This window comes from Anser anser (assembly GCF_964211835.1).
Source record: "Anser anser genome assembly, chromosome: 2".
In the NCBI taxonomy this organism is placed as follows: Eukaryota; Metazoa; Chordata; class Aves; order Anseriformes; family Anatidae; genus Anser; species Anser anser.
This window is the reverse complement of record NC_139721.1, coordinates 109,897,420-109,925,261: the sequence shown is the minus strand read 5'-3', so window position 1 is coordinate 109,925,261 and position 27,842 is coordinate 109,897,420. Positions and strand designations below refer to the sequence as shown.

At 42.5% G+C, this 27,842-nt stretch overlaps 2 protein-coding genes across 4 annotated transcripts in view; one reads left to right on the top strand and one right to left on the bottom strand.

Moving 5' to 3' along the window:
* RNF182 (ring finger protein 182) overlaps positions 1 to 27,842 on the bottom strand; it is a 74,603-nt gene that overhangs the window by 40,626 nt on the left and 6,135 nt on the right. For 2 of the 3 annotated variants that reach the window (XM_083822826.1, XM_083822827.1), the window contains exons 2-4: positions 16,428 to 18,163; positions 10,539 to 10,638; positions 8,838 to 8,959 (exon numbers count right to left, since the gene is read on the bottom strand). In XM_083822826.1, coding sequence (XP_083678952.1) covers positions 8,838 to 8,959; positions 10,539 to 10,638; positions 16,428 to 16,455 — 250 coding nt within the window. In that variant the 5' untranslated portion in view covers positions 16,456 to 18,163. Of the gene's footprint in view, positions 1 to 8,837; positions 8,960 to 10,538; positions 10,639 to 16,427; positions 18,164 to 27,842 lie in introns of those variants that run through there. The other variant, XM_083822828.1, reaches the window with a different exon arrangement.
* CD83 (CD83 molecule) lies at positions 12,927 to 25,966 on the top strand. Its single transcript, XM_083822837.1, has 5 exons — positions 12,927 to 13,186; positions 13,328 to 13,458; positions 21,674 to 21,887; positions 22,001 to 22,104; positions 24,151 to 25,966. Exons 1-5 carry the CDS (start codon positions 13,144 to 13,146, stop codon positions 24,304 to 24,306), a joined length of 648 nt encoding a protein of 215 aa, XP_083678963.1. The 5' UTR covers positions 12,927 to 13,143; the 3' UTR covers positions 24,307 to 25,966.

Sequence of the window (27,842 nt, the reverse complement as noted above, 5' to 3'; positions counted from 1 at the left end):
AGTATACAGTATGATTACATTGGCAGTTCTTTGCTGCAATGGGTAATCAAAACTATTATTATTTTTTTCTCTGCTTTCTCCCTGTGCCTGTGAACACATCGATAACAGATTTAAATATTTTAGGGGTCAGTGGAGCTAACAGTTAAGCTGACTTTTGAGAAAAATTCCAGAACACTGCAATTCATCATACTCAAAAATTTTTATAGAGTGCAAGTGTTTGCTTATCTACTGCTAAGCCCAGGAAGCTGGATACATAGTGAAGAGGGAATGAAATAGGGCATTACGAATCTCTTGGCAGATAATACTGCTTTACACAGAGGATGTGGCAAGCATTTCTGTAGGTATGTGTGTGGCTGTTTTTTGACGAGGTGATGAAGTGGGATTTCAAGAGCATCGCTGGTGAATGCTACACAACTGCATTTGTACATATCCATCTGTGCACTTTTACAGGCATCATTAAAAATCAGGATGCGCTTCCTGAGATTGCCCATCCAAGCGGGATAACCAAAAGAGAATAGTTTGCTAATTTTCCTCTGTACACCTGCAGTGTTATGTCTACAAAATGAAACATGCAGCATCTTATTCAAAATACATGTTGAAATACAGGGCCTCTGTTACAATGAAAACTCACAGAATCTGGAAATGTTTCTAGCAATTTGCAGCTGGTGCAGTCAGCTGGAAAATTTTCTAGAAGCGTTACTGAAAATGCTATATTTTTTTGCCTCTATGTAAGCAGCATTAATAGTCTCTGACTGACTAGGAAGGCTATGCAGCGTGTTGTTGCCACCTAGAGTTGGTTCATCAAAATAGAAATTCTGCATGTTATTCTTTTGCCTCCACTTAAAGTAAAAGGAATCCTCCAACATACCCAGACAGCTCCCATCCTGCCACTTAGCGTCAGTTTTTCCACTAGAAAAAAAAAAAAAAAAAAAAAGAGGTATATTTCCAACGTGTTATGTACCTCAAAGTGAATTTCTGGAGAATGCAAGCAGCCAGCGACCTTGTTTTCATTAGGGTCTGCAGATGGACCACTTGCCCCCATCAGTGATTTTGACCATCTTTTGACGGTGGAAGCACAGCTCTGTCTTTTCAACAAACTGAACTCACTCAGGAGTGGTAAGTGTGTGCAACACAGTGCCACAGTGCCAAGGCTAAGTTCATGGCTGCTGGGGTGTTTTGCTGGTAGGTAAAGCTGAATCTAGGGCCATGAAAAGAATGAGCAGGTGAAACATGAATGTCCAGCGTTGCCCTGTTCTGAAATGGACCACTGGGAAGCCTGGAGAAATGTAGCTCTCTCCGTGTCTGCTCCTGCCAGAATTCCCCCACTTCTCTCCTGACCCCATTTCCCTTTTCCTTCTTCAGATTGTTGCTGTTGTCCACACAGAGATTTTGGTGCACTGCAGACAGGGCTAGGAAGGCTGGTTGCTGTGTTAACTCACATGGAAAGGAAAACTGGTGGAAGGTAAAATCCCAGTGAGGATTCAACAACCAGTGCAGATTCACAACCCTTCTTTTCTGTAAATGTGGTATCCACTTCTACACTGGGCAATAAAGCACTGACTTCTGAAACAAAATTAGGTTATCCACTTATATATTTTTTCACATTTTATAACCAGAGTAATTGGAAAACAGTAACTGAAGAGAATTGCGTCTAAGATCCCAACATTGTTCTCACTGCTCTCCTCTCACATCAATTGCTAATAAAATCTGAGAAATGATTCATACTCAAATGTCACCTTGGGGAGTTCTAGAGCAACTACAACTGGTGAAATCTTCAGAAAAAAGGCAAAAAAAGCACAATCCAAACAAAAACAAAACCACAGTGATATTCGTTCTGAAGTGCAACCATTCCTAAGGCAGAAAATAAGAGAGAAAAAGGAGATTAGAGGTATTTGGGCCCATTTCGCTGACTGGGCCCTCTCTCTTCTCCTGTCTCTATCAGATAAAGAGCATGAAACATGAGCTTTTGTAACCTATAGCTGCCCAACCAGGCAATTCACAAAGATAACTTACTTGATTCAAAACTTTAGAGTGGCAAAATATCTGGACAAATATGTAACAAGGGTGAAGTGGTGGTTGAAAAAGTTAGGAAGTCATCTCAGGAGAAATTCAGATCTTTCAAATGCTTGGGAAAAATATTACAGACCTGTATTTAGAAACTGCAGATGAAAGGAGAAAACCAAGGGCTTCTGAAAAATATCAGTTCCATCAATTTCTTCAGGCTCAGTATGCCTTTCAAAATGGGTTTAGAATTTCTCTAGCGTAGATTTCCCTCTAGTATCACTTGTTTTTGACATTCATCATTCAGCGCCATCAAGAATAATATATAATCTAAACATTCTGCTTTGACTGCCAGTAGGAAATGTCTCAGTCTGCATGGCATATGTAGCTAGGTACTGAAATTATTGTGGTATTTTAAAATTCATGTAATTCTGCTTTTTTGCTGAGGGAAGCTGACATTTTGGGTGGCCACTTTAGATAGATGTAAGACAAATGCTGTGCCATTTCCTGGGAACACGGCCAGACTTCCTGCGATTTGTTAAGCCCCACCTTCATTTAAGAAAATCACTCACACTGACCAGCTAACAGTTGCTCTGTCTTTGGATGAATGGCAATAACAAGCTCTTCATTGTAAAAAAAGTACCATCTCCCTTCATTCCTCAGCAAAACTGCTCTGACCATTCCCAAAGATAAATAAACCATATCCTTAGCTTAAGATACAGTTTACAGTTTAGAAGAAGCTCTAAGTAGAAATTATCATAAACAAATGACACATCCACTGCTTGTTTGGGTCCCTTTGACATTTTAAATGCTCATGCAACATTGATTTCTCTTCTGCTTTTGAAATACACAGCCTGAATTGTAATACCCACGTGGATTCAAAGGGTGAGGAAGGAACACAGTGAGCTTTTCAGTAATTCGTCCCAGCCGTACATGGTGACAGATCACTGTTTTTATTTCACCAACACGTTTTTACTACTCTGCTTGGGGCCAGCATGGAGCATTTTGAAGAGATGATTTTCCCTGACGTAATTGGCACAACTCTCTCTGGAGTAACCAAGCCTCCCATGGAAGAAATGGAGTGCTTGTCCTAGGCATGAACACCATCATTTTTAAAGCCAATGGCAATGAGATTAATTAAATGAGGTGCTTTACAATAAGAGCACAGTGGCCCAAAGATATGGCAAAGCCATTTCAGACTTTAATTGGAAAGAAGCTCAAGTCTTTAGAGAAATAGGCTTCTCAGAAAGGCAGAACTGTAGGCACAACTGGTACTGGAAATGACTCAACTTGTAAATCTGCTGTGAAAGCTGCCAGACCAATTTATTGGAAGACTTGGAATTTTCCAAATTAAATAATACAGTAGGTAGAAAAACAGATGTTATCCTCTTTTGGGCCACTAAAGAAAAAAAAAATTCCAAACATATATTTCAGTAGTTTGTAAAAGTTTACATAAAAATAAATAAAACATAATTTCTTTACAATCTACTTTACAAGCCTTCATTACCAAATTGAAAAACCACGGAGCAGTTCATAGCTGGCTGTCATGCTGAGAAAGCTTGACCTTTGGTTCAGGTGTGCTCTCTAGAGTGTGTTTAATCTGCCTCAAAGGAAACACACAAACAGCATCTGTTCTTTTTCAAAAAGAAGTAAACCAAAGTTCAAATCAATATCAAATGTAGTTCTCATTCTATTTTAAGTATTCCTAAGCAGCGATTACTCACAAATTTTATATCTAAAGCTTGAACTTCTCTGAGAAACAAATACCCACAAAAAGCAACACAGCTTTTTAGCTAATGAGAAGCTTAGCATCAGTAAAATAACCTCTGCCCTTCAAGTCTCAAGGTACAAGAAGGTAAAATCTAGCACGGAAAATGGTGAGTTCGATTGCGGGTTTAATTTATAAAAGGGGGCCAGGGGGGAAGATGATCACTGCAGCTTTGAAGATGATCACTGCAACTTTGAAATATCTGGAATCAAATGTACATAGCCAAACTTTTAGTGTCTGAAAAATATTTATACAAACTCTCCTGCTGAGTCCTGGCCATGCAATCACTCCTTCCCAGAGAAGGCCATCAAAGCATAAAGTCTAAGCAAAGAAGAAATGGCCACTTTCTAAGTTTGTTTAGCTCTCAAGCCATTAGGGAGGAAGACTTGTGTAGGAATGCAACATAATCCTCAAAGTAGTAGCTGTCTGCTGGATGTTAACGTGGTTTAAAAATCTATGTTGCTATAAACTTGAGTGCTTTCCTAATACATTAATGCTTTGTGTCTGTCTCTGTCAACATCTGCACAACCATCTAGCTATTCCTAATAACTTGAATCCATTGGGCAATTTCAGGTAGTATTAGTAGAGGAAGAGAGGTTTCAAAAATACTAAATTCCTACCAGTTTTGTGAAAATAAATAGCTAAGGAGAGTAAAAATAATGCATTAATGTTCCCCACGGAAGTAAAGAGGTGGAAGCTCACCCTTTATTAAATGGTTGATTATCTAACTGAGCAGGAGCCATTAGCCATGACTCTCGTGGGACTACTTGCCATTTAGCAGCAGCTCCTCCTACCACATGCTGGTATAGCTGCAGTCAAAGCTAAAGCAAATCTCCAGAAGCAGAGCTGCCACCAACTGCAGGGCTGGCATCTTTTTGGCTTCTAAGTGGGAATTTGCACTGAGCAAGGTTGTTTACAGTGGATTCAGCTTAGTTATGCTACTCACCTGTTTTCTGGAACAGGTTTTTCTCTGTAATTCTCCATACAAGCAGAGATGATCAAAAGGGCCAATCTTGGTCAATGCTATTGCCATTGCCTTGAGGGCACCACCAGCTCCAATACCCCTGACCACTCCAAGGAGCTCCCCACACCCTGCCCGTGCCCCTGGACCACATTTCAACCCCTGGGGCCATCAGGTCCTGCCCCAGTGATGTCGCAGCGGGGCTGGCCTCCAGATCCTCATGGCCTTGTCCCACTCATGGACAATGTGGTGGGATGGGCCCTGCTCCTGGGCCAGGCCCTGCTGGCCTGGGGTTGCTGCCCAGCTCTGAAGGAGCTGCTGGCCTTCACTGCACTAGTGCTCTTCTCCAAATCATATCAAGGGGTTATATCCTGCCTGCACTACTCAGCATGAAAACAAAAGACAACAGAATCAAACCCAAACTTACAGGGCTTTTGTAAACCTTCCACAATGCCTTCTGCAAGCAAGAGTGACAGATGAGTTTGTGAAAAGTACAGGAAAGGAGACCTAAAACCAAGCAAATTGGCTAAAATGGTGTCCAGGCTCTTCTAGTTCTCTCTTGGCAAATCTTGGCACTTGTCTGGTTAGGCTGTGATGGCTCAGGAGGTTCCTGACCTCAGCTGGTGACCTGTTGCACTAAATCTGACAGGGATCAGCAAGAGCCCTTGGCCACCACAGTCCTCATCTTAGTGAACTGAATTAGCTACAGCCACCTCAGCTTGTGTCAATATATCAGTCTGGTGCCTACAGCGTGGGTGCACTGCCATTTCTGATGAGACAGTGACACGGCAATAATCTGTGGCAACGAATGGGCAACTTGGACAAGAAGCATCTTAAAATCACCTCCGCATGAACCCCCAGAGCTTAAGAGTCTCAGGACATAGGTCAGTTTAGTATCTTCAAATGTATGTATGTCACTCCTTCCTCTTTCAAAAGACCACGAGATTGTGTCTGCCCACTTTGCCGTCTTGTTCCATTACACTTAGATGAGCCTATATTTGTCACAGCTCTAGTGAAAACTTTCTATTTTTCATTTCTCCATTTCTCAGTGCTCATCCTCCCACCATGCGTCACCTGTTTCCTTAACCTCCCACTCAAGAAACAGTGCTTCCCCTTTCCATCTTACATGCATCATCGTTGTTATTAACAGTTTTGCTGACGACAGCTCATATGCAGAGCCTTGGGCTGAAGGAAAGGGGGAGGCTGTCTGAGCTGAGGTGTTGGAGAGCCTGATATCCTACTAGGGCAAAGGGGTTCTTAGGGATTTCATAGGAATGCAGATGAGCAGGCTCCCTTATCTAGTTTTCCTTGTCCTTCATCTCCAGACAAGCTGGGCTCCATCCTAGGACACCCCCAATGAAGTTGCTGTTCCACTGAGAACAACTACATATCTGGCAGTTCACAGTCCTTGTAGCATGATGACGTTTTGCTGTTGCCATCTCAATCTTGTTGTCTGCCACAGGTGTGGAGCTCTCAGGCCTCAGGGAGCAGGTCTTTGCTTTAAAAGCTAAAGCAGAATGAAGGACCAAGTGTCACCATACAGAAGAAGTGTAAGCAAAGAGACTGAATACATTTAAACCCCTAAAATGCTGTTAGCATAAGGTCTCATATTTTCAGGTCCTAATTTCTGACTCCTATGGAATGTCTCTGTTCAAAGCAGTTGAACCGAAACATCAGTAAAATGTCTTTCCAATCTAAAAAATGGAAGATCTGAAGCATACCTGAGGGCAAAACAATGTAACAGTATGCATTTACAAATGGCCATTTCCATCAGCATTCCTGAGAGGGCTTCTGGAGGCAAAATACATACAGTCAGATAGTTAGCTGGATGCCAGGAGCTCCATAGCAGATTCAGCTGGGATGCCTCCCATATGATGAGCAGGGCTGAACTGGAGGAAACAGATTCTCAATGAGTGGTTGAAGACAAAGTATCTGAACTCGTTAGAAAATGGGAAAACTTTCAGAACACATGTAGTTGGATTCAAGTAAACTAAAGCAAAAGCAGTGATGGCAGTTAAAAAGGTGTTAGGATTTTTATTTTTTTTTAATTGGAGAAAGGGAGAATCTGACAATCGCTAAAACATGATTCAGAATGACAGATACCGAGTGAAGGAAGTCAGGGAAGCTTTATCCTCCAGTGAATAACAACAGTTTTGTGAAACAGGAGACAACAGCAGAAGAGAAATAGTAATGTATATTAGAGAAAACTTTATGCCAAATGAAAGTAATAAACTAATTGTGTTTACAAGCACCAGAGAATCTATATAGTCTGACAGCCCAGGCCTAAGAAACACTATTCCAAGGTTAGATCAAATGTCTGTATCTATTACATACTGATGGAGATCAGAATTGCTGAAAGGGCTAGAAACGTAACAGTGGCAGGAGATACTAATTTTCCAAGTGCTTATTAGGCAAGCGTCACATCAGGGATTGATGTTGCTGAAGAAAAAAAAAAAAAGTGTTGCTACATGAAGGAGCCTACAAAAGACAAAACTTTTATACCAGCCCTGAACAACATGCAGAACCTGTTTCAGAATGGTTCTGCTCAAGAGACTCTTTGTAACAGTGACCATGCTTAGATTCAATAGTCTTGCCTATGGAACTAAAGCCAGAAAAACAACTACAATGGAATTACATAGGAACAGAAAGACTTGTTAAAAAGAAACTAAAATGGATGCCTGAAGACTAGAATGTTTGCATGGTGACTATTTCAACATGACATGTAGGCGTACATTTGCTCTGAGGCTTTGTGTATGGACAAAACCATTGGAAAGACCAAAAGGGAAAGCTGACATGTCTAACAGCAGAATAAAGGAATTTATTAGAAGTGGAAGACTTTCTTCAGAAAATACAAACCATGTCCAAGAATGGATAATAGAGAGGATCATAAACTCTGGCAAGTTAAATGAAAACCACAACAAGGTCAGCCATTTAGAATCGCAGCAAAAATTTTCAAAGACATAAAGGTCCATCACTGATGGCTCTGAAAGAAATTAAGACACCATGGGACACAAGGAAAAGTCTTCATGTGAATAACCTATTAAAAGAGGAGGATAAATGGTCAGTTTTTACATTTGAGGGAGGTCTCCAGTGATGTTCCATAGGGTTATGTTCCTGGTCTCCTACTGTTGAACCTGTTTATAAATGAGCCAGAAAAGTAGGCATATGGTGAGAAGACAACTGGGTGAAGTCACAAAATTGTTATGCACAGTAGGGGTGAGATGCCTTAAATCTGTTCATGCTAGGCCAGTGTTCTGTTAAAGTATATGCTTGCACTGATCTTATGTTCTTTGAAAGACCCTGAGAAAGCCGAATGGGGACAACAATGAGGAGAAGAGAGGAAGATCAAGGTCAAAGGGTCAGAAATGTACTGATGGAAAGCCAGAGGAGGATGCAAGGCACGCCACCCTGAAGATATCTGAGGAGCCAGTGCTCAGTGGTGATGTGCTGGGAGACCTGAGAGTAAAAGGGAATGGATACAGGCCTGCAGTCACCAGGGTCCCCGCCACCAGGCTTCCTCTTTCTGCTGCTGGGGATGGTGGGGGAAGTTATCAGGAAGTCCCATGACTCAGTGGGACCTCAAAGGGGGTAGATATAAAGAAAAAAAAAGAAAAACACACACACACAAAAACAACAACAAAAAAAACCCAAGAGGTTCTGGAGGCAGCAGGAGAGGGCCTGCACAAGTGGTCTGTGTGCATGGTCAGGTCCCTGTTTGCACCCAGTGATCAGGGCCCCCTGTGAAACACCCGTGCCCCTGCTCCCAGGAGGATTTCCTGATCTATGCACCTGGGGGGCCATGGGATCAGCTAGGAGTGACCCACTAGTATCCTTCATTTTCTTCTGATGTAAGAAGTCCCATAGCATGTATGTCCAGGCAGGACATACAGGGAAAGGAAAAGAGAGAGGAGTACCAGCAGGAGTAGGTATTTCAACAGCATGATTCGGGGACAAATCAGTTGAATGTTAGATCTCTGCTAGAACAGTGCATGGCCAGGAGTGGTAAGGAGATGCAAAGTCCAAGAAGGAGCTCTGCAAGGCTGGGATTGTGCGGGGAAAACTCTTGCAAGATTCACTAGAGACAGCAGGTGGAAATCTGTTCCTTACCTCCTGGGGCAGGCGGCCAGAATGACCCCATCTGGAAGTTAAGCAATGGAGGGTCCACCCAGATCTGCAAACCGTGGTCCAAGATGTCCCTAGTCCCAGCGACACAGGCACCATCTGGCACACTGATGATAAAAGAGAAACCAGGGATGTGTCAGAAATGAAATTTCAGTGCACACTGCCAGTGGACACTGCAGTTTGAATGCAGCAGCTTGGCCTGCTCGGCCACCCAGTAGCTCTCTGCCTCTGCTGGACACAAGATGCCAGACGAGGTGGGACTTCAGTACAGCCTTACTCCAATTCTTACTCTCTTCTGTCTCAGAAGAGTGGCCATTTGTGTATAATTAATTAGGTGTTATTTATTCAAGTGGCATCAGAAGATAGTCTGTAGTACAGAGCCTGAGCTGCACAGCAGATCACAGGGCCAGTTTTTTAGGTTTTAGTATTGCTGGATTGCCACTGTTTAAACAGCAACGACAGAGCCTGAATCACCATCTGCCATGAAGGGGCAGAGAAGGGAACTTTGTCCTTAAAATTTTCTGACTCCAGTTTATGAATAATCTGCCTACCTCTCATTAGCTGCAACCTGGAAACTCTCAGTTGATTTTAATTGTTGGCATGGTCAGTGTCAAGTTCCCAGTAAGAAAGAAAAGTGTCTGCATCTCTGCTGGGCCCCTCAAAGCTCATGACTGCTCTTCATTTGTTGCTCTGCATTCTTTTGTCACCTTTCTTTTGACTGACAGCACCTAGGATCTGACCTTACGCACAGTATATTATTTAAAAAAACAGTTGTCTGCTGAAACATAAAACCAAAGCCTTCCTGTTTTTTGTCGGTTGAACTGATACAGTTTTTATTGCTGCACAGGAGATCGATAATAATAAAAATAAACAACCCCCTCCTCCTCAGTAGCTACATAACAAAGGTGAGGCACATGGACGAATCACGTTCAAAACAGGAACCTAACTGCAGTGGAACAGCAGAACTTTGATTATCATATCTAATGCAGAAAAATCTGTGCCTTGCCAGAAATGCTAAATGCTGTTTTGACATCTCTGCCTTAACCTTTGGTGCTTCTCTGTGGAGAGCTCTGGGCACCTTGTGGAGACGTAAGGTTTTTGTTTATTTGTTTAAGAGATTAGGGAATATCCAGCATATTTAACTCTCCAGGAGAACACTCTTTTCCTCCTGATGGACACTGGCAATGAGGGACAAATGTATGGAATAAGAAAGACCTTTTGCAGCCAGGCACTGGAATAAAAAATAAGACTGACCCACTATCTAAGTATCTGAGGGAGCCAGAACCTATCTGGTTCACAGAAAAAGGATACGATTCCACAAACAGCATTCTCAGGACTCCAGCAACACTGGGAAAAATATTGAGCCTTGACTTTTTAACCTTGTCCCATGAATCCATCCTACATCCTTGTGCTTCTAGCCTCATTTCCCACAGAGAATGAAATTTCTGTGATCATGCCATCTGGCTGTCTATCAGCCAGTATGTTCCGAACCTGCTTTCTATCAAGCTGACAGAGGGATAGGGGCTCAAAGAGAATTAAGTGCCTATGAAATTCATGAAAATCAGCAGCTGGGTCAAAGACAGAGACCCAAAGGAGCGCCCTTGCTAAAGGAAAAGTAGGCATAACGCACCCGCTTCACACGCTGCTTGCTAATGTCAGTCATCACGTGCAGGGCTCTGGACTCACCAGAGCAGATGGTGCTCCTTGCTCAGTGAGATCCAGGGCTTCCCGTTGGTGTAGGGAGCAATACGGAGAGGAAAGGGGAGGAAGATGCAATAGGGCACATCTGTAGGAAAGCAGATCTCATTAGGCCCACAGAACGACATGCTTAACAATAAACTTCCACTTACACAGCCATGCAGCCCCTGCAGTTTCTGAGGGCCCTGCAAAGATCACAGATGTGGATCTATTTCTCACAGAGAAGCCTGACAGGCAGTCATTACCTCCTCCCTCCCACACCCACACCAGTCCCATGCTTTCCACTGAACTCCAGTGGAGAGAAGCTCAGGGTAGCTTCCAGGGCTCTGGAAATCACAGGCATGCTCTCTGAAACCACATGAGTTATTTGAAGTTAGAACGGAAAGTACAGCCCAGTTCAAAGTTTCCCTAAAGAAAAATCCCAGCCAGGGAAAGTTTAGAAGTGAAATGGTTTCTCCTCCCCCAGCAAAGGGAGTTTCAGTTTTTGTTTTTCGTGTGTTGCTCTCTAGCTTCACATGTTTTTCTTTGGAACAGCAGCTGAGCTCAGAAAGACTTTTGGAGGAAAAGGGCTGTTTTGCTTGAAGCTGTGCCTGTCCTAGAGGGAAAAACCATGTGTTTTAAAAGTCCTAACTCCTGTATTTTAGCAGAGAAATAATGTAGTTTAACATCACCTTGGCAAGTGCATGTGGCATGTACATTTCCCAGATCAAACCGTAGCTTGCCCCTTTATGCTTCCCTGTTATTGTAATTCTGTGTGGGCACATTTGTGACCTCAGATTTAAGCATGCCACAGACCCTCTAGACTACATCTGGTCAGGTCATTTTCAGAAAGATTACCCTGGGCTGACCCACAGCAGGGGCGGCAGCTCGCTGTGGTTTGCTCAGCATGGGTTTCCCCACAGTGGAAGGGGAGGTAGAGGAGGTCTTTGCCTCTAGCTTGGTTTGTGAAGGGTAAACATGCAGCTCTGCAGGACTGACAGAACGAGGCACTTGGATGAAAGCTGAGTGCCCTTCTCAGAGGTAGGCTTGATGTGACTAACTCATGGGGGCAGAAGAGCCATTATTTTAGCGAAGAATGGATGTGAAATATATTAACTGGAGCCCTCTTCTCTCCAAGATTTTCTTTAGCAAAAAAATCCCACCCCTCACTTCTGTCTTCTCCTCAAGGGCTCTAGTGTTTCACACAGGAGAAAGCAGCGAGGGCTCAGGATTTTCTCTCCCTCTAGAGAGATACACTGGGATTTACATTTCACTTGTATCTATCTTGTGGCATGACGTCCTTGAAACTGGGAAGCACTAACAGAAGAATAAAGCTCAGAGCCTGTTATATTTACCACGTTGGCCAGTGAAGACAGAAGCCTTAAAAATAAGTAGGCTGCTTCAGCAGCGAGGCCCCCAGTGAGATTGCTGCCTGACTTCACTCACAGAGCAGACCGGAGTTTCCCAAAGCATTACCCACCCACGGAGCTCACCAGTCTGAGATGGACTTCTGCAAGCTGAGGACACCTCAAACACACTTGTCCTCACAAAGCTTTCTGGAGGTGATTTTGCTTTAGGATGCAAAGCCTGATGTGTCTTCCAGGAACCTGGTTTTCAAAGGGGGATGACCGTACATTGTCCACCCATCAAATCTAATCAAAAAGCTTGTAAATGACTACTCACCACCAGTAGCCTAAAGACAGCAGCCAGAACTATTTTCCAAAAATAACACGTCAGCAGCTTTCAGAGTTTCGTGATTTGTAAATGCTTCTGCGATCAACCTCAGACTTCCTCAAAAATTCTCCAGGGGGAAACAGCTCTGACAGATCACAAGGAAAGGGCTTTTTTTTCTTTTTTTTTTTTTCTTTCTTTCAGATATCAAGAGGGGATGTCCAAGCAGTTCCTCTGCTGGGAGCTGCCTGTTTTTCTTTTCATAAGGAAATTTTTCAGCATATAAGTTGGAATTATGTCACTCTAGCTGCCCCTGTTTGTTTTTACAGTGACAGAATACACTGGAAGAGATGCTTCTGCTAAATCATGAGTACCTACGCGAATGCTGTAAGTTCCCGATTAGCCCTAAGAGTCGAGTCACTGTGCCCTCCTGGTGTTATGAGCTAAGGGTTTACATGTGGTTTCAGAAATGCCACCGCATATGGCCAACCTTTGCACAAACACTCTCCTGTTAGACACACATTAAAAAGGCTGAGAGGGGATTTCAGGAGGCTGGCATTTCACCAGTCAAGAGGGAGGTTCTTCCAGTGCCAATTTTTGGTGCCCTTCACGCTGACCCACAGCACCCCATGATCAACAATATCTCTGTTGAGATCAACGCAGGAGGGGGGGAAATAATAATAAAAGGGAGGGGAGGTGCTACCAGTGCAGGCGGTTAGAGAAATGGGAGGGACCCGACTGATGTGATGGGAGGAGCACTGGCTCCTACACGTAGGGATTTTCCCTGTGACATGGGGCACCTCGAGATAAGTTCTGTGGGGGATTCCCCAGCCCGTCTCCAGAAATATCACTCTCGAAGCAGTAGCAGTTTCACTCTGCTCTCACAGTCCATCCTGTGAAGAGGCACAGTGCTGCTGCTCTCTAATTTGAAGCAACAAAAGCCATGTCTACAGCAGCCTACGCTGTGCTCATCACCCTGTGCAATGGTAAGTGGGGAGCATCACACTTCTCATTATGTTTTTTCTTCTTTTTTTTCCACACTTACTCTGTGGGGTTATGTTTTGGGACGACGGGAAGCATTACATAGGCAATCACTTTTAAATGCAATGTGTACCTGTGCTTTGCAGTGTGGTGCTTGGTCCATGGGGCTGCTGTAGCTGGCCCAGACATTGCTGTGAGATGTGCTGAAGAAGCGCTGCTGCCCTGTAAAGTTCTTCAGGACTCCTTGATCACCTACCAGACAGTGTCTTGGTACAAAGTAAGAAAAATCCTAAGTTACTTGAGCGGTCTGCTTCGCTTTCCTACCTGATACTGGCTTCTCTTGTACAAAATGGGTTATTTTATGAAGTGGCATCCTCCTGTCAGTGCAGCAGAGATAAGGCAGCAATGAGAGCATTTGAGCTGATCACGGGGAACAGGAGTTTTCCATGTCATTGTAGACAGACTGAGCGTGATCCTTGAATTGCTCCTGGCCTGCTTTTCTATCTAACTATTGCTAACCTGCAGGGATCAGAATTCAGGGGATGTCCCATGTACAGCCTGCCAAATACGACTCCAAAGAGGAGTCTTTCCAGGATTTTTCTTGAAACCTTACAACATTATTGATATTGTCGCTTGGTTAATCTTCCCCCAAACAGGAGATTATTTTTTTCTTTCCAATGGAAGAACTAAACAAATAACTGCATTTCTTTAGAAAGATTTAGCTAGTTGGTATGGGCATAATGGAAGAAAATGCAGAACGTAGACAGACAGCAAGAAATTCTCTGTTATCTGCTTGTAGTCACAAAGTAAAAGTCACATCTCAGCTGCCCTGGCTCAGAATCTCCATCTCCAATGCAGGAGTACCCTGCTTGCCATTTATTTGTGGGAAAGCTACAAGGATCCATCGGCTAATGAGCAGAAAACACTGTTTACCACTTTCAAGATGAAATTTCTTATAGAAACTAATTTGTCCACTGGTTGAACAAGCGGTAGCTGACTTGCTGCACAGCACTGTGTGCTTGCATCTCAGTGCATAGTTTCAGTTTACAGTGTGCCAAATTAGCACGCAAAAAGGATAGCTTTGCTGTGCCCCATTCCTCACTCCCAGCCATGCATTCCTGCTGCTTACTGTGGGCTAGCCCTGATGGTCCTCTGGTTGCCTGCTAATCCAGCTCGCTGTTGATTGTTGTAATAGTGGAAGATCTATTTGGGAATTTAAAATGGTGTAGTTACAGAGTTAAGTTATTTTCCCATCTGATGGGAGAGCAGTGGAAGGGAGGAAGGGGGAAATTATCCCCCCCTCCCCTCCCCTCCCCCCCCCCAGTAAATAAATAAGCTCTGTCATTAGGTGGGGATTCTGTGGCTGCAACTTGCAATGCATCTGAATTTCAGTGTTGTTACAACAATAAGCATCAGCCTAACAACTAGATGATACCTGCAACCCAAAGGTGCCTACCTCTGTCAGATCTGTTACAAACAAGTGTTGGTGAGCCCCTCAGCAACTGCAGCATCTATAGTCTCCTTTTTCCAAGATGCTGGGTTCAATGCAGGTGAGAGACATATAGGAGAGGACCTTTGGTTGAAAATCACTGTAGAAGCTGGGGCAGACATCAATTTATTCTTGTTTACCTTCTGCTTCAAAGGCTGGGTAAGGACGTGTATTTTCCATACCTCTCTGCTTGCCCCAGTTTGGCTGTGTGCTGTTGTCCCCATCCCAGATCTCACAAGGAGGTTAGAGGAATGACAGGGTTTGACTAGGCTACCCAACACAGAATTAATCTTTTATTTAAAAAACAACAACTGCAGGAATAATCAATAAACACCACATTTACCCCCAAAGGGCTAATTAAAAGGTAATTCTGACAAATAGTATGAAATTTCAGACAGTAAAGTTCAAACAGCTGTTAGAGTAAATCTTTTGTAAGAGGTCACTTTGAACTGTGCAGTAAATGCAAGTAATTAACCTTTGCTCCTGCTGCTTTAAAAAAATTATGGTGACAACATTACGGTGCTGCACATGCAGCTGTTTGCACAGGGTGAATACGTGGTAAAAAAAAACACTTTTTCCCCACTGGCACCTATGCATGCTCCAATCAATTCAGAGATACTTTTAAATAGCTTTATATGATATGCTTAAAAAAAAAAAAGAACAACAAACTGCCATTTTAAAGTACCTTCTTTTTCAGTTCTGTGTGAAGGAGTTAATACTCTGGTGTCAAAATCCAGCTGAAAGTAAAAAGGAAGCTTTACATTTAACAGTTCCTTTGCTGTTGCTAGCGCCGCGTACTGCAAATAGGCATGTATGTGTTTAACCTGTCAAACGCCCAGTATTCTTGGAGCCAGCAGGATTATTTGTAGGCACAAAATCAAGCGTGTGAGTAATCCTGTGCAGAATTAGGATCAAAGTCAGTCAAGCTCAGACAAAATGATTGTTACTTTGAAATATTTAAAGCAAGCATGCCTAGCGCACCAAGAAGGTAGAGAACCCAGTCCTCCTCCTCCTCTCCAGCCTGCTGCAGGTCTCACCCCATTCACTAAGTGGCCTTGAGAAAATTAGTGAGAAACTTCTCATAACGATGGTGCCCACCAAGGGTGGTCCATTCTTCGGGGCATGGAGCAACCCGTGTGCCATAAAACTATCAGCATTGCAGACATTTGCCAACTGAGAAATGAAAACTAGGGCATTTTTGCATAAGCACACAGGCATTGGCAATTGCATGTGGAAATACTGGTTTGAGTGTCTATGGCCCATCTATGAAACAAGAATCTGGGCAATGAAACTTTAGCTAGCTTTCTGCCTCACAGGGCTATTGGAAACTGAACAGTTTCTCTTTGTATAGTACATTGAAAATGAGAACCACTTCATAAAAATGTGTAATTATCACTTTATATCCAGTTCGAAAATCAAGTTGAAACACACAAATGAAGTCCCAGTGGATATTTAGCTATGTTGCTCATGTAATACTCAGAACAGTCTTAATTTAAAACAAATTTTGAGGAAGAGGATAGAAGACTGTACTACAGTGGAGAGAAGTCTGTTAACTTTATAACACTTCCCCGAAAAATATAAAATTGTGGCAAAATTAGAGGGGAAGTCATATTACAAAATGAAAAGAAACTTTATAGATGTTTAACATTAATCTCACCTTCCTTCAAAGGAAATTACTTTTGCAAAATGTGCATAGTTATTATCTATTAGCATAGGTAAATAGTTGTTAAATTACTTCAATCTATTTCGTAACATACCCAAAGAAACACAGTCAAATTCAGACATCTATCCAGCTTCAAGTGGTTCCTACATGTTCATGATTTAGGCAGGAAGAGAGCAGTGGAAGTGATTTCATGACCAAAACATTTCTGTTGCCTGACTTGAGCTACGGCATCCTACACAATAGAAAGGCTGTTTGCATGAGTCAGAGGGCTTTTCCAGAGGGGCTGGCTAATGCGGCACAAGCAGTTCCTTCACTGATGCTTTGGGTTTGGGTTTGTTTTGTTGTTGTTGTTTTCCCCTAAAGCACAGGCAGAATTCACTCACATGTGCCCAAAACTTATATCAATTTTAGAGAAAAAACTTCTTTTTTTCCTTCAAATTTAACGCTCATATCTCTACATGACAGCATATAGGAACCATATGGATACACCTTCAGCGCTAATCAAATGTGAAAGTGCTTTTGTGCTACAAAACGTACCTATTAAGTGGTTTCAGCTCAGTTGCAATTCATTATATGTTGGCTATCAGGCGTTGCCAGAATTCTAGATATTTTACTTTCAGAAAATAAATTCCTTCTGGCTGCATATAGAGTTTTTAGATCTCTTTAGCAGTCAGAAATTTCAACTTGGCCTTTATTCATGGTAAATTTTAAACAAAACCATTTTTACAATCATCCCACCCTCAGAAAACAAAAAAAAAGATTTCTGTTAATACATTCCACCTTTAAACTTACATCAGTTTTGGGCCTGGACCATTTTGCTTCAAATAAAAATTTGCTTTTATGGGAAAAGTGGATTGTATTGGCAGTTGATTTACCTGGGAGCCAAATAGCCACCTTAATCTGGGAAAAGTGTGATGAGAAAAGGTGTTTAATGAGAGCAGAGAACATGAATTGACTTAAAAACAGCTTGCTTTCACACATACATGGTAAAATTAAGTTTTAATTGATTAGTTGGGTGCAAGTGCTACAGCATGGGTGAACTGCCTTTGTTTAGTGGCAAATCTTGGAGGCATTATTCTACTTATTTCTCAGAATTCATCCAGTCAGAAAACGGAAATATATCAGCTCAGCAGTATTTTCAGTCGTACCTATCCCATTTTAATATCCACAGTATCACCACTCTTAACCAATATGTTCTGGGCCAGGAGAAACTTACAGGAATCAGTCAACTGGCTAGAGAATACATATAAGAAAATCATAACCTCTTTAGACCAAATGTTTCCAAGCTTTTGGGAAGTGGAAAATCTTTCCGTTAAACTCACAAAAATAAGCCAACTAGAGAAGGTTTCTCAGTTCCGTGTCCAGTTGTGTTTTGAATAAGTCCAAGGATGGAGACTCCAAAACCTGTGCCAGTTCCACCACCCTTACAGTAAAAAATGGCTTTCTCATGTTGAAGTTGAATGTCCCGAGTTTCAATTTATGCCCATTGCCTCTTGTCCTGTCATTGAAGGCCACTGAGAAGATTCTGGCTCTGGTTTCTTTATCCTCCCCTCTCCCCCTCAAGGGGTATTTATACATAGCAGGATGCCTCAAACCTTGTCTCCTCCAGGTTGAACAGTCCCCACTCTCTCAGCTTCAGTTTGTACATCAGATACTCCAAGTCCTCAATTAACTTTGAGGCCCTTTGCTGAACCTGCTCCAGCATGTCCTAGGGCGGCCCAGGAGGCTGTTCGCCTTCTTTGCCACAAGGGCTCATCACTGGCTCCTGGTCACCTTGGTGGCCACCAGGACTCTCAGGTCTTAATTCTGGTCCCTGCTTGCTTCCAGCCCCTGTATATGTGACAAAAACAAAACAACAGAAAAACCCCACATAAACTTGCATTTCTTTTTCTCTGTTTAATGTTCTCAATGCAAATAAGCGGAGTGATAGTGCCTGCCTACAGGTCCTCGCTTCCCAGCAAAACTCGTGCTTCAGTCATCCCCAGCAGCCAACGTGATTTTGAGACTCTTTCAATGCAAATAGGTTCAGTAGTGTTCCTATGGGCCCCCACATGTCTCATGATTTGCCTTTTGGATTTTGGTAAAGCCACTAACAACGAAGGTGGCAGCAGGAAAAGACCAACTCCCCTTCCTCCTGCTGGAGGTGGTGAGCAGTGGGAGGCAGCGTGCTGTGGCTCGCTCGCCAGCACAGCAGAAGGGAAATGAAACACAGACATAGGCAGAAAGCATTTTGTCACTGATTAAAGGAGGGGATGGTCCCTATGCAAATGGATTGCTGTCACCAACAGCATTCGCTTCGATCCCTCTGAGCTCTTGGGGAATGAATCGGGTGAAACCCCTAGAAATTACCTCTGGCTGTTCCTTCACCTGGAGGAGACTTGGCATGAATTGGTGCTGGGTGTTCATAGGCACCTGAGCTGGGAAATGATCTGTCTGGTGAGAGTCTGCCAAGTAATTTACAGGGGGTGGCAAACGCAGTGGCATTTTTGTAATTTTAATTTGGTTTGGGGAAAAAGTAAGCTTCAATAGAGCGAGAGGCAGACTGCTGAATGTTTCTAGGACTTCCTTTTAAATGACTGAGCCATCCCGTGCAAACTTGCTGTTTCCTTGCTACCTGTGCAATTTAAAAGGGGAGGGCTTGATGCTTTTTGATGAGATAGCAGGAGATGAGATTGAAACGGAGAAAAGCTTGGTTCAAGTGTCAGAGCAAGGATCGCTGTGACCTCTGAGTAGGGATGGATGCGCTGCATGTAGAGGCTGGGAAAATGCCACCAGATGTCTCTGTAGCCTCAGAAATGTAAGGGAGGCTGCAGGGCGCATGGTCAACACCAGGCCTGCTTGCCTTTGCTCCCCACTAAAGTGGAGATTTAATGGAGAACAAGCAGCACACAAACCTAGAATTAAATCTGCACTCATGAACCTCTCCTCCTCCATCCCGATGGCAAAGGTTTGTGAACATCCACATCCAGGTCACTCCTGATTTCTCCCCAAGTGAGGGAGCCAGATTAGGCCACACAGTAACTTTGTCTTCTATTTTGGGGAAAGGCATGTAGTTCACGCAGCCCTGAGAACAGTGCTTTGCCTTACACAGAGGGAATCCTTCTGGCTTGCCTGTCTCCATGGTGCTGTCACAGTACTTGTGACTGTAATTGTGCTTAAACCGAGCTCCTCAAAAAGCTTTGGAGGTAATAATCAAACCTCAGTGCCCCCATAAAAATAAGGAAGATAAATAATATACCAAAATCTCACTGGGAGTAAGTGCACGGTCAGGCATAGGATATGTGGACTTTGTTTACCTGTCCCTTATACCAGCAGTGGTGATTACAATTGCATACAGAAAGATCAAATTGTTTTCTGATTCCCAAGTCTCAGCCACAAGAAATCACTGCGTCATTTACCACCCAGGACAGCAATTATTTAAGCTAACAGTGGTTTTTTTGTTTTTTTTTTTTTGTTTTTAATAAAACAAAAAAAGAAAACAAGCCAACAAACAAAAACCCAGGGCAGCCAGGCTGGTTCTCCTTATTGCCCTATGGGCAGTTTTATATTTCAGTGAGGAAGGGGATGGTAAAGGAAGTGAGAGTGGTGAAAATTAGATCTGAGGGAGGTCAACTCTATCCACTTAACTGCTATTGACCCACTTGTAACCAGAGCTGAACCCAGCACTAGGACTGCTCTGGCTGCAGCTCTGACAATGTGCAGGGCCTGAAGATATTTCAGTCCCTGTAACAAAGTGAAGTCCTGACAGCCTGAAAACCACCATAGGTACTGCTCGTCTCTTAGCTGCTTGGGGTTGAGCATAATAAGAAAGAGAAGCTGGGGTAAATTTATGGGGGGATTAAGAGGAAGAAGGTACTTTCTTCCCTCTTGCTGTATATAGTGTGGAAAGTCCCAGGGAATTACTGCTCCTTTTTTCAGTTGATGTGCTTCAAAAAAAAAAAAAAGACAAAAAAAACACACAAAATTTTCTGAGAAAGAACCTTAACAATCAGGAAAATCTTGTGCTTTTGTCCAATTCCCCAGTTCCTGAAAAGTTCCCCAACTTGTAGCTTATTTTACACCACTTTTGGTTTTCAAAGAACAAAAACATATGATAGAGCATCAGGCCCATATTTCTCTCCAGATTCCCAAGTATGCTTTCCTCGTGCAAACACATGAAAGAGAAACCAGATACTCCTAGCCTTGTGTTAATTTTAATAACTTGCAGTGTAACTGTTATACCCTGATGCAGTAGCTATAGCGGCAGTAAGTAAGCACTGACATGCAACCCAAAAATATGTATATTAAAATAAAAAAATAATAATAAAAAAGCTTTGGCTTATGTTAGTTATAGGTTTGGCTGAAAAGCTGAGCCTTGGACTGTATGAGCTAGCTCTGGCTCTGCTGGTCCACAGAAAGCCTGAATTCATTACCAGGAAACCTTCACAGAGGGCAGGCTGCCTCAAATCCCAGGGAGCAGCATCAATGAATAAGAATGGACACGGGCTAATTCAAACCCTTCTCCCATCTTTCAAATCAAGTTAGGGATTCCTCTCTTCTTTGTGGTTCCCAGCCAATTGTCATTTTCAGCGCATCCTATTGCCCCACAGTACAAGCTGTTCTGGGAATACGCTTCATTCCTCCAGCAGCCTCTCAGCAATGCCAAGGAATGTAGCTCTTCTGGTTACAATTAAGAAATTCAACATACAAATGCTCCCAAAGCACACCAAAAACCTGCTTGTGACCTTCACGCAACTGCATCCAAAGGAGTCAAAGCAATTTGTGCTCTGTGGTTTCAACAAAGAGCTGAGGGGAGAGGAGCACTCCCACCCCTCCGGAGAGGCACCATGGTTTCAGGGGCCGGGGTCACAAAAACCAGTGTAAGGCAATGCAAACCCCAGGCCTGCACTCCCTGCCACCCTCTCCTGGAGAGGCCTGGTCCCTAAAGCCACCGCTCACAGCCGGGTAGGCGGCCTCCTTCTGCTGCGGCTCCCTCCCTGTGTGCTGTCTTTTACTCCTGGAACCATGCTGGGGCCTCTGCTCAGAGTCTTTGAGAGCAAGTTTCTACCACTGCCTTTCACCACGTTGCTTCTCGGCCAGCATTTTGTCCAAGTGAGGCAGGTTAAGAATAGTTCTGCAAGTGTTCTTAAGCACTCACTTTCTTAAATGCAGTGTTTATTTAAGCAAAAAAAATCAAATACTTTTTGGTTGGAATGTGAATGTATTGAATGCTTTTGAGCTTCTTTCCCCACCTCGCTTTAGCCTCTGCATTTTCAGGCATAAGCCAGCTTTAAAACCCTTTCTCCTAAAGCTCGGGATGACGTGGTTGCCCAAGACAAGAAACATATTTGTGTTTTCCAGATGGCTGGAGATGGTGACGGAGTAGCGTGGAAAATCCTTGATGTGGAATCTCATTATCCGAAAGGACTTGGAGGGTCCCTGGAGCTCACCAATGACACTTTTTCGCTGAGGATCAGAAACGCTACCAGCCAAAACAGTGGCACATACAAATGCACTTGGGGAGAACAGGGAGGAGAACACAATCTAAGTGGCACCGTCACACTAAAAGTAACAGGTATAGTTACGGTTCTTGGCTGATCCATGGTCTGCATGGCGTTTCACAAAGACAACAGTTCAAAAATATTTTACAGACACCAGAACAGTGTAACACCTTATTTTACATTTTAGGTTGCCCTGGAATAGAAGGCGAAAAACTGAAAAAATATAAAACTGAGCTTTTCATGCTGACTTGCCTCGGGATTTTTTACTTGCTGCTCATCTTTTTTACCTGTGTAAGTAATTCTCTCTGTCACAAATGTACCAACCAACCCAAACCACCAGAAATGCCCTGCTTGTTTTCTCTGCTCACACCACCTTAACAAAGCCAGCCAGAAGTTGGCCATCATACTTAATTTATGACCATATCCTTTAAATACTCACACAGTATTTTCGAGGCCAGACAGAAACTCAGGTGCACAAGTAACACAGGATGGAGCCCCAAAGAGATAAAACATTTCACTCCACCCTGAGCTAACTTAAAACAGACAGTTATTTTCCTGCACCCTGCTGCTCATTTCTGCTTCCAGTTACTCCAAGTGCAAGTTGTTCTCTAGTTTAAGAGCTAAGAGTTCAACAGCACTTCTGGTTTGGTACTTGGGAGCAGAATTTGCACAGACAGAGGCACAGATGTCTGGGATCCTCTCCCCACCTATGACACTGCTTTGTGTGACAACCTAGTGAACAAATTCAAGTCCATCTATTTTTTGCTTCAGCTCCTACACCTAAAATAGTGACAATCCCATGTCAGATGGGCATTTTTTATCAAGTTCTTTGTTCTTAAACTTTTGTTTGAGATCTTTCAGGGAGAATTAATCTGGAATTGTAAATTAACATTACAAGAAAAGGCAACCATTAATAGTTCAGCAAAGCATGCCATCCATGTCCTTAGATTCACTTGGCAAAAAGCTGATGAGTGTACTGAACAGAAAAGCACCAGTGTAGAATCATCAGAGGAATATATGGCAACATAAATACCCATTCCTTCTCTGAGGAGGTTTTATCTCTACCCTTAATTCTTACTGGTAGTTCTGGAGAAGGTTAGGAGAAGATGGACTATGGAATGCTAGTTCACAGAAGCAAACCCATGCCCTGTCTGTGATAACAGGGAAGTCCCCCCATCGTGCACAAAGCCTGGCAGGCCTGTGGTTTCTGACTTAGGGGCATCATGTGCCTCGGGTTTCAGTGCAGTGCAAAGACTAGCTCCATCTCTAAACAATGGGCTTGTTCTGCCTTCCCCTTCTTCTAGAATTGCTATGAGATGGAGTTACAGGTAGGCGTTATCAAAAGCAAAACAACACCAACATTTTGGGAGGCCAAATTTAACTTTTGTTACCTATTTCATATTTGTCTTATTGTTTTGTTCATCAGCAGATGAATCATAACTGTTGATTGGAGAATATCTAATTAGCTGCAGCTAAATGTAGCTTTTCATGTACCTTCAGGGAGCAATTAAATTTATGCCTGTCTCCTTTTTAGATTGACAATCCTGCCAGTAATTTGTGCCATTCAGACTAAAGTTTGACAAGATAAATCTTGTAGGAATTTGTTAGGATGAAAGTATGAAAGCAAGGATATCACTCAGAAAAAGACAGATGCCTCAGTTCTGCTCAGTGTCCTGAAAGAATTTCAGATCTCTAAAGAAATCTCCCATTCCCATAGATAAAAAAAAATGTCCAGCTTTAGTGGTGCCATTAAAAAAAAAAAAAGCAGAGCCATATCAGAAGATAAGCATTCTGATGGGATTACCTGTAACTTACTCTTGGGTGAGAGTCCATTCTCAGGTGTCAACATAGCTTTCATCAATGTTTAATATTGCTCTGTTCTCACAAAGGAGCTTCATTATTTAAAACGTCTGTTAAGTTCTTACAGGTTGCCTTGTCCTCTCCATGTGCCTGATCTCCACTAAATTCAAAAGTGGCATTAAGTTTAAGATTGGTGGCAGGACTCAGGCTTCACCTTGACAACTTGATGAAAATACTTTGGAGACAGGCCTGTATTGAGGACAGGTGCAAACACATTTAATGCAAAACCTATTCATTTAAAAATATGAATTAAATAGAAATTGCCCTCTGTGACTAAGGGTTTTGCCCCATAAAGCTCACTCACTGCACAAGAAACAACAGCTTTTCTTTATAGTGGGTGCTTCTGTTGACAAATAAATTTAAAAGGTGTAATGAGCTATGGTTAGCAAGGAGAAAAAGCAAATTTTTTGAACTTGAAAATTTTGTGTTTCACAGGAACTCTAAATTTTAAGTTTTCTTTTCTGATTTTTGTTCTAGACATGCCTAAGAAAAGAGAGTATGTCTACCAGTTATAAGAACAGCAAAGATGAGAAACACGTGCTCACCCTCATCAACGCACAAGAAATGAAAACTTTCCAGGTTTTAAACGGTGACAGCATACGCAAAAACGGGGTTACTTCAAGTTCTGTCTAAGTTGATGTTGTTGACAGCACCGTGGACTCATCAGTAAAATATGACGTGAGATGGGTAGCTGGGTGGTACGGAAAGGAGAGAAACAATGACGTACGGCCTCTTCAGGACTGCCTGATGGCATGGGTAACCCATCAGTTATGTGCTTGTGCTGGACAAGCCTTCAAAAAGCACTGGTATGCACTACAGTAACTTTTGGTGCTAGGTGGCTAACAAAAGCCATTACAGCTACGCAATGGTATCATGATGCTGTTAAAGAAGCTGGTATCAACATTTCTCACTCTGCCATGCAGCCCTCTTGTTCTGAGCAAGATGGACTACTCCTGTGATATGAGGACCAGGTTGTAGGGACACCATGGCAGTGCAAAGCCTGGGTGTTAGGCCTGCCAATGAACTAATAGTCCTGCAAAGGCAAACACCGCAGCTGCTGCAGTATTTTCAGAAAAGCTAAGTGTGCAGGGCTTTCTCTGTTCCACACTACGAGACTGATCGTGGGAGGAGTTCCTTTACTGCAAATGAGATGCGACTTGTACGACATTCAACTGTGGTGAAGAGGTAGCTTCGTGCTGTTGTCCTGGATGATTCAAATCAACATGCATTTTTAAATCTTGGAGTGACAGACAGGCTGAAGCATAGGAAGGGAGAAAATATTCTGGGAATCTTTTTGGATTGAGAGGAACTTTTTATCTCTGCAAGAGAAGGGATGCACTTGCATAATGGGTCCATCAGTCGTTTCCTAGAGACATCTCTAGATAGGTTAATCCATAGGGAGCTTCAAGAAGACTGTTAACCTTAAGGAAACAAAAATAAGAGGGACGCAGCATGTGATGTTCAGGATACACAAAGACAACTAACTTTGTGGTTTATAAAATAAGAAGCCAAATACATGAAATGAAGCCTATGTCAGTCAAATTACACCAGTGGTGACCAAATTCACGGCTTGGAGGAAATCAACCGTGAGTATCTTTGGGATGATTTGGGTCAGCCACGAGATACAGGAAGAGAAGATGGGGCAAATGAACTCCAGATTTTGGTGCTGACAGTGTGTAGTTTATGTGAAACAAGGCTATGAGAGAAGCTGAACTCAGACACGCAATATAAGGGAGAGAAGACTTAATCTTTTGGGCTGAGGAGGACAAGAGACATTTTGGAGACTGAAATCAAGTACCCCTACTTCCTGTGCTGCCAGTGCAGAAGGCCAAGCAAGAAGGATCGAGAGTGACAGTGGGTGTTTATGCCACCACATGAGAATTTGTACCAAAACATCAGAATTTGCAGACACATGAGAACACAATACCTTCTACAAAACAAAGCAACCAAGAAAACAAAAACCCTTTGAAAGCTAAACTGCAGCTCTGGGATTTTTTTTTTTTTTATTGCAGTTTGGAATTCCTGGCTGTGACAAAGAGGCTCTTTCTATAATATTTCAACTAATTTTGAAGTGTTGATAGGAGGAAAGCACCGTGCATCACTAAGTAGCTTCTCTGTGAGAGGGGTAGATGTCTGTGTTGATGGAGTCCAAGGAGCTCCTGACCAGAAGAATGGTTACAAGGAATATGCAATTTACTTAGGGCATGGTGAATTAATGTCACATTTGCTTTTTTATAATCAATTTTTACATATAAATGTGTGTAACATACTTGAAATAAAAATTCAGAGGTAACCTACCATTTGTTTTTCTGTGCGCCACATATGGCGAATAATCCCAGCAGTACTCCGTATCAATTGCATTTTATTTTACAACCAACTTAATTACATCAAATAATGTAGATGCCTGATCCAGCCTCTTCTGTGGGAGATGGCATGCATGTGTGAATAATTGATTAAGCAATGGATAATTTTATGCATTTCTAAGGAATTAAGATCATTTGAATTTTCCTCAAAATTTCACTTTCTGTCAAAAGTACATTCAAAACCACCTGTCCCCTTCTGACAGGCAAAACATGAGGACTGTGCTCACTTTTTAACATGGGTCAGCATCATGGATGACCTGCATGTTTAGATGGCAATAGTACAAGCTGAATTATTGTGGATGTGTAATAACCACCTAACTAATGTAGATAATTCATGATTCTCCATGTGGTCAGAAATGCATAATGACTGACAATCAGCTTTTTTACTCTTTTTTTTTTTTTTTTTAGGAGAGGGGACAAGGGGAAAGAAGGGGTAATTCACTTGAAAGGGGCTGATAATAGTTGTTTCAGCAACAAAGGCTGAAACACTTTTAAAATTGTTTCTACAGATGTATAAATAGGATCAGATCAGAAAGGACTGAATGAAAAATGAGACTTTGTGTAAACAACTATGCCCCCCCCTCTTTTTTTTTTTTTTTTTCCTGAGCCAAACTGTCTGCAATACAGAAGATTGGTCCTGAGGCTAAACACTGGGAGTCAAATTTCAGGCTCAGAAGTTTCAGGCTGGTTGATTCTGGAGATTTGCTGTAGGCCCAGCTGTGCTGAAGAAGTGATAATGTTCAAGGCCACTTAAATGTGTTAAAAGAGTTTAGAAAGAGTAAGCAGTGATAAAGCCTTATGCTTGACTGAATCACAGAGCTGGAAAGAAACAGGCAGCTTCCTGAAGTGGTGAAGGTGCCTGGACATCTGGGATGTAAAGAATGTAAAGAAACTGTTAATGAATGTAAATGAAACAATGAATGTAAAGAAACTATTGAAACTATTAATTATGAGAAACAAACACCTGAAAGATAAAAGCTAGTATATTAGAGGGGCTTCAGTGCTAACACACTCACACAAAAACCCAAATGCCATGCCTTGGCTGACAGTCTTACTGAGTCAGCTACACATTTCTCAGCATTCTATCTCAGAAGTGATGTTCTTTTCCTTGTAATGTGGACCTGTGAAGCTAAATAGCCTATTTCAAAGTTACTGCCCCAGCTAGCCCAGCACATAGGCATGAGCACATGCACGCATTTTTCAGACTTTTAACACCTCAGTACAGCGCATCTGTCTGTTGCACAATCTAGAGGCTGTTTTGATTATACAGAATAATTGCTTTCTTGGACAGACACATTTGTTTTCTTCACCACCACTCTTTTTATTGATGCCTTTAGTTTTGTAGATACTATATTAACATACGTGCATGCCAGAACCATTCTTTGTACTACTTTCTTACAATACTCTTTAGATCAGGAAAAGATCTTCAGTTGATCTCAATAAACCCATGAGGTGGGAAATGCCATGATCTTTGTTTTTATAAATAAAAGCTAAAGACACCTAGAAATCAGAATGCTTACGAAGGTCTGAAGCACCCTGGGTCAGAATCCAGAAGCGATCTGAGATTGCCTGACTCTCCTGTGAGTGCCTTAGCCACAGAAGCTTTCTTGTTAATATTTCTTCCTGGTTTTATACCTTTTTCATTGATTTTATTATTCCCCACCCCCACCCCATAACCTGTATTTTTGTATTTTTTGTCCAAAGGTGAACCATCTGCATTCAAAGATAACAATAAGCATTATGCGTAAAATCACACATACCAAGCTAGTTTGTATGCCTGTGATTAAGGAATACATAGAGAAACAG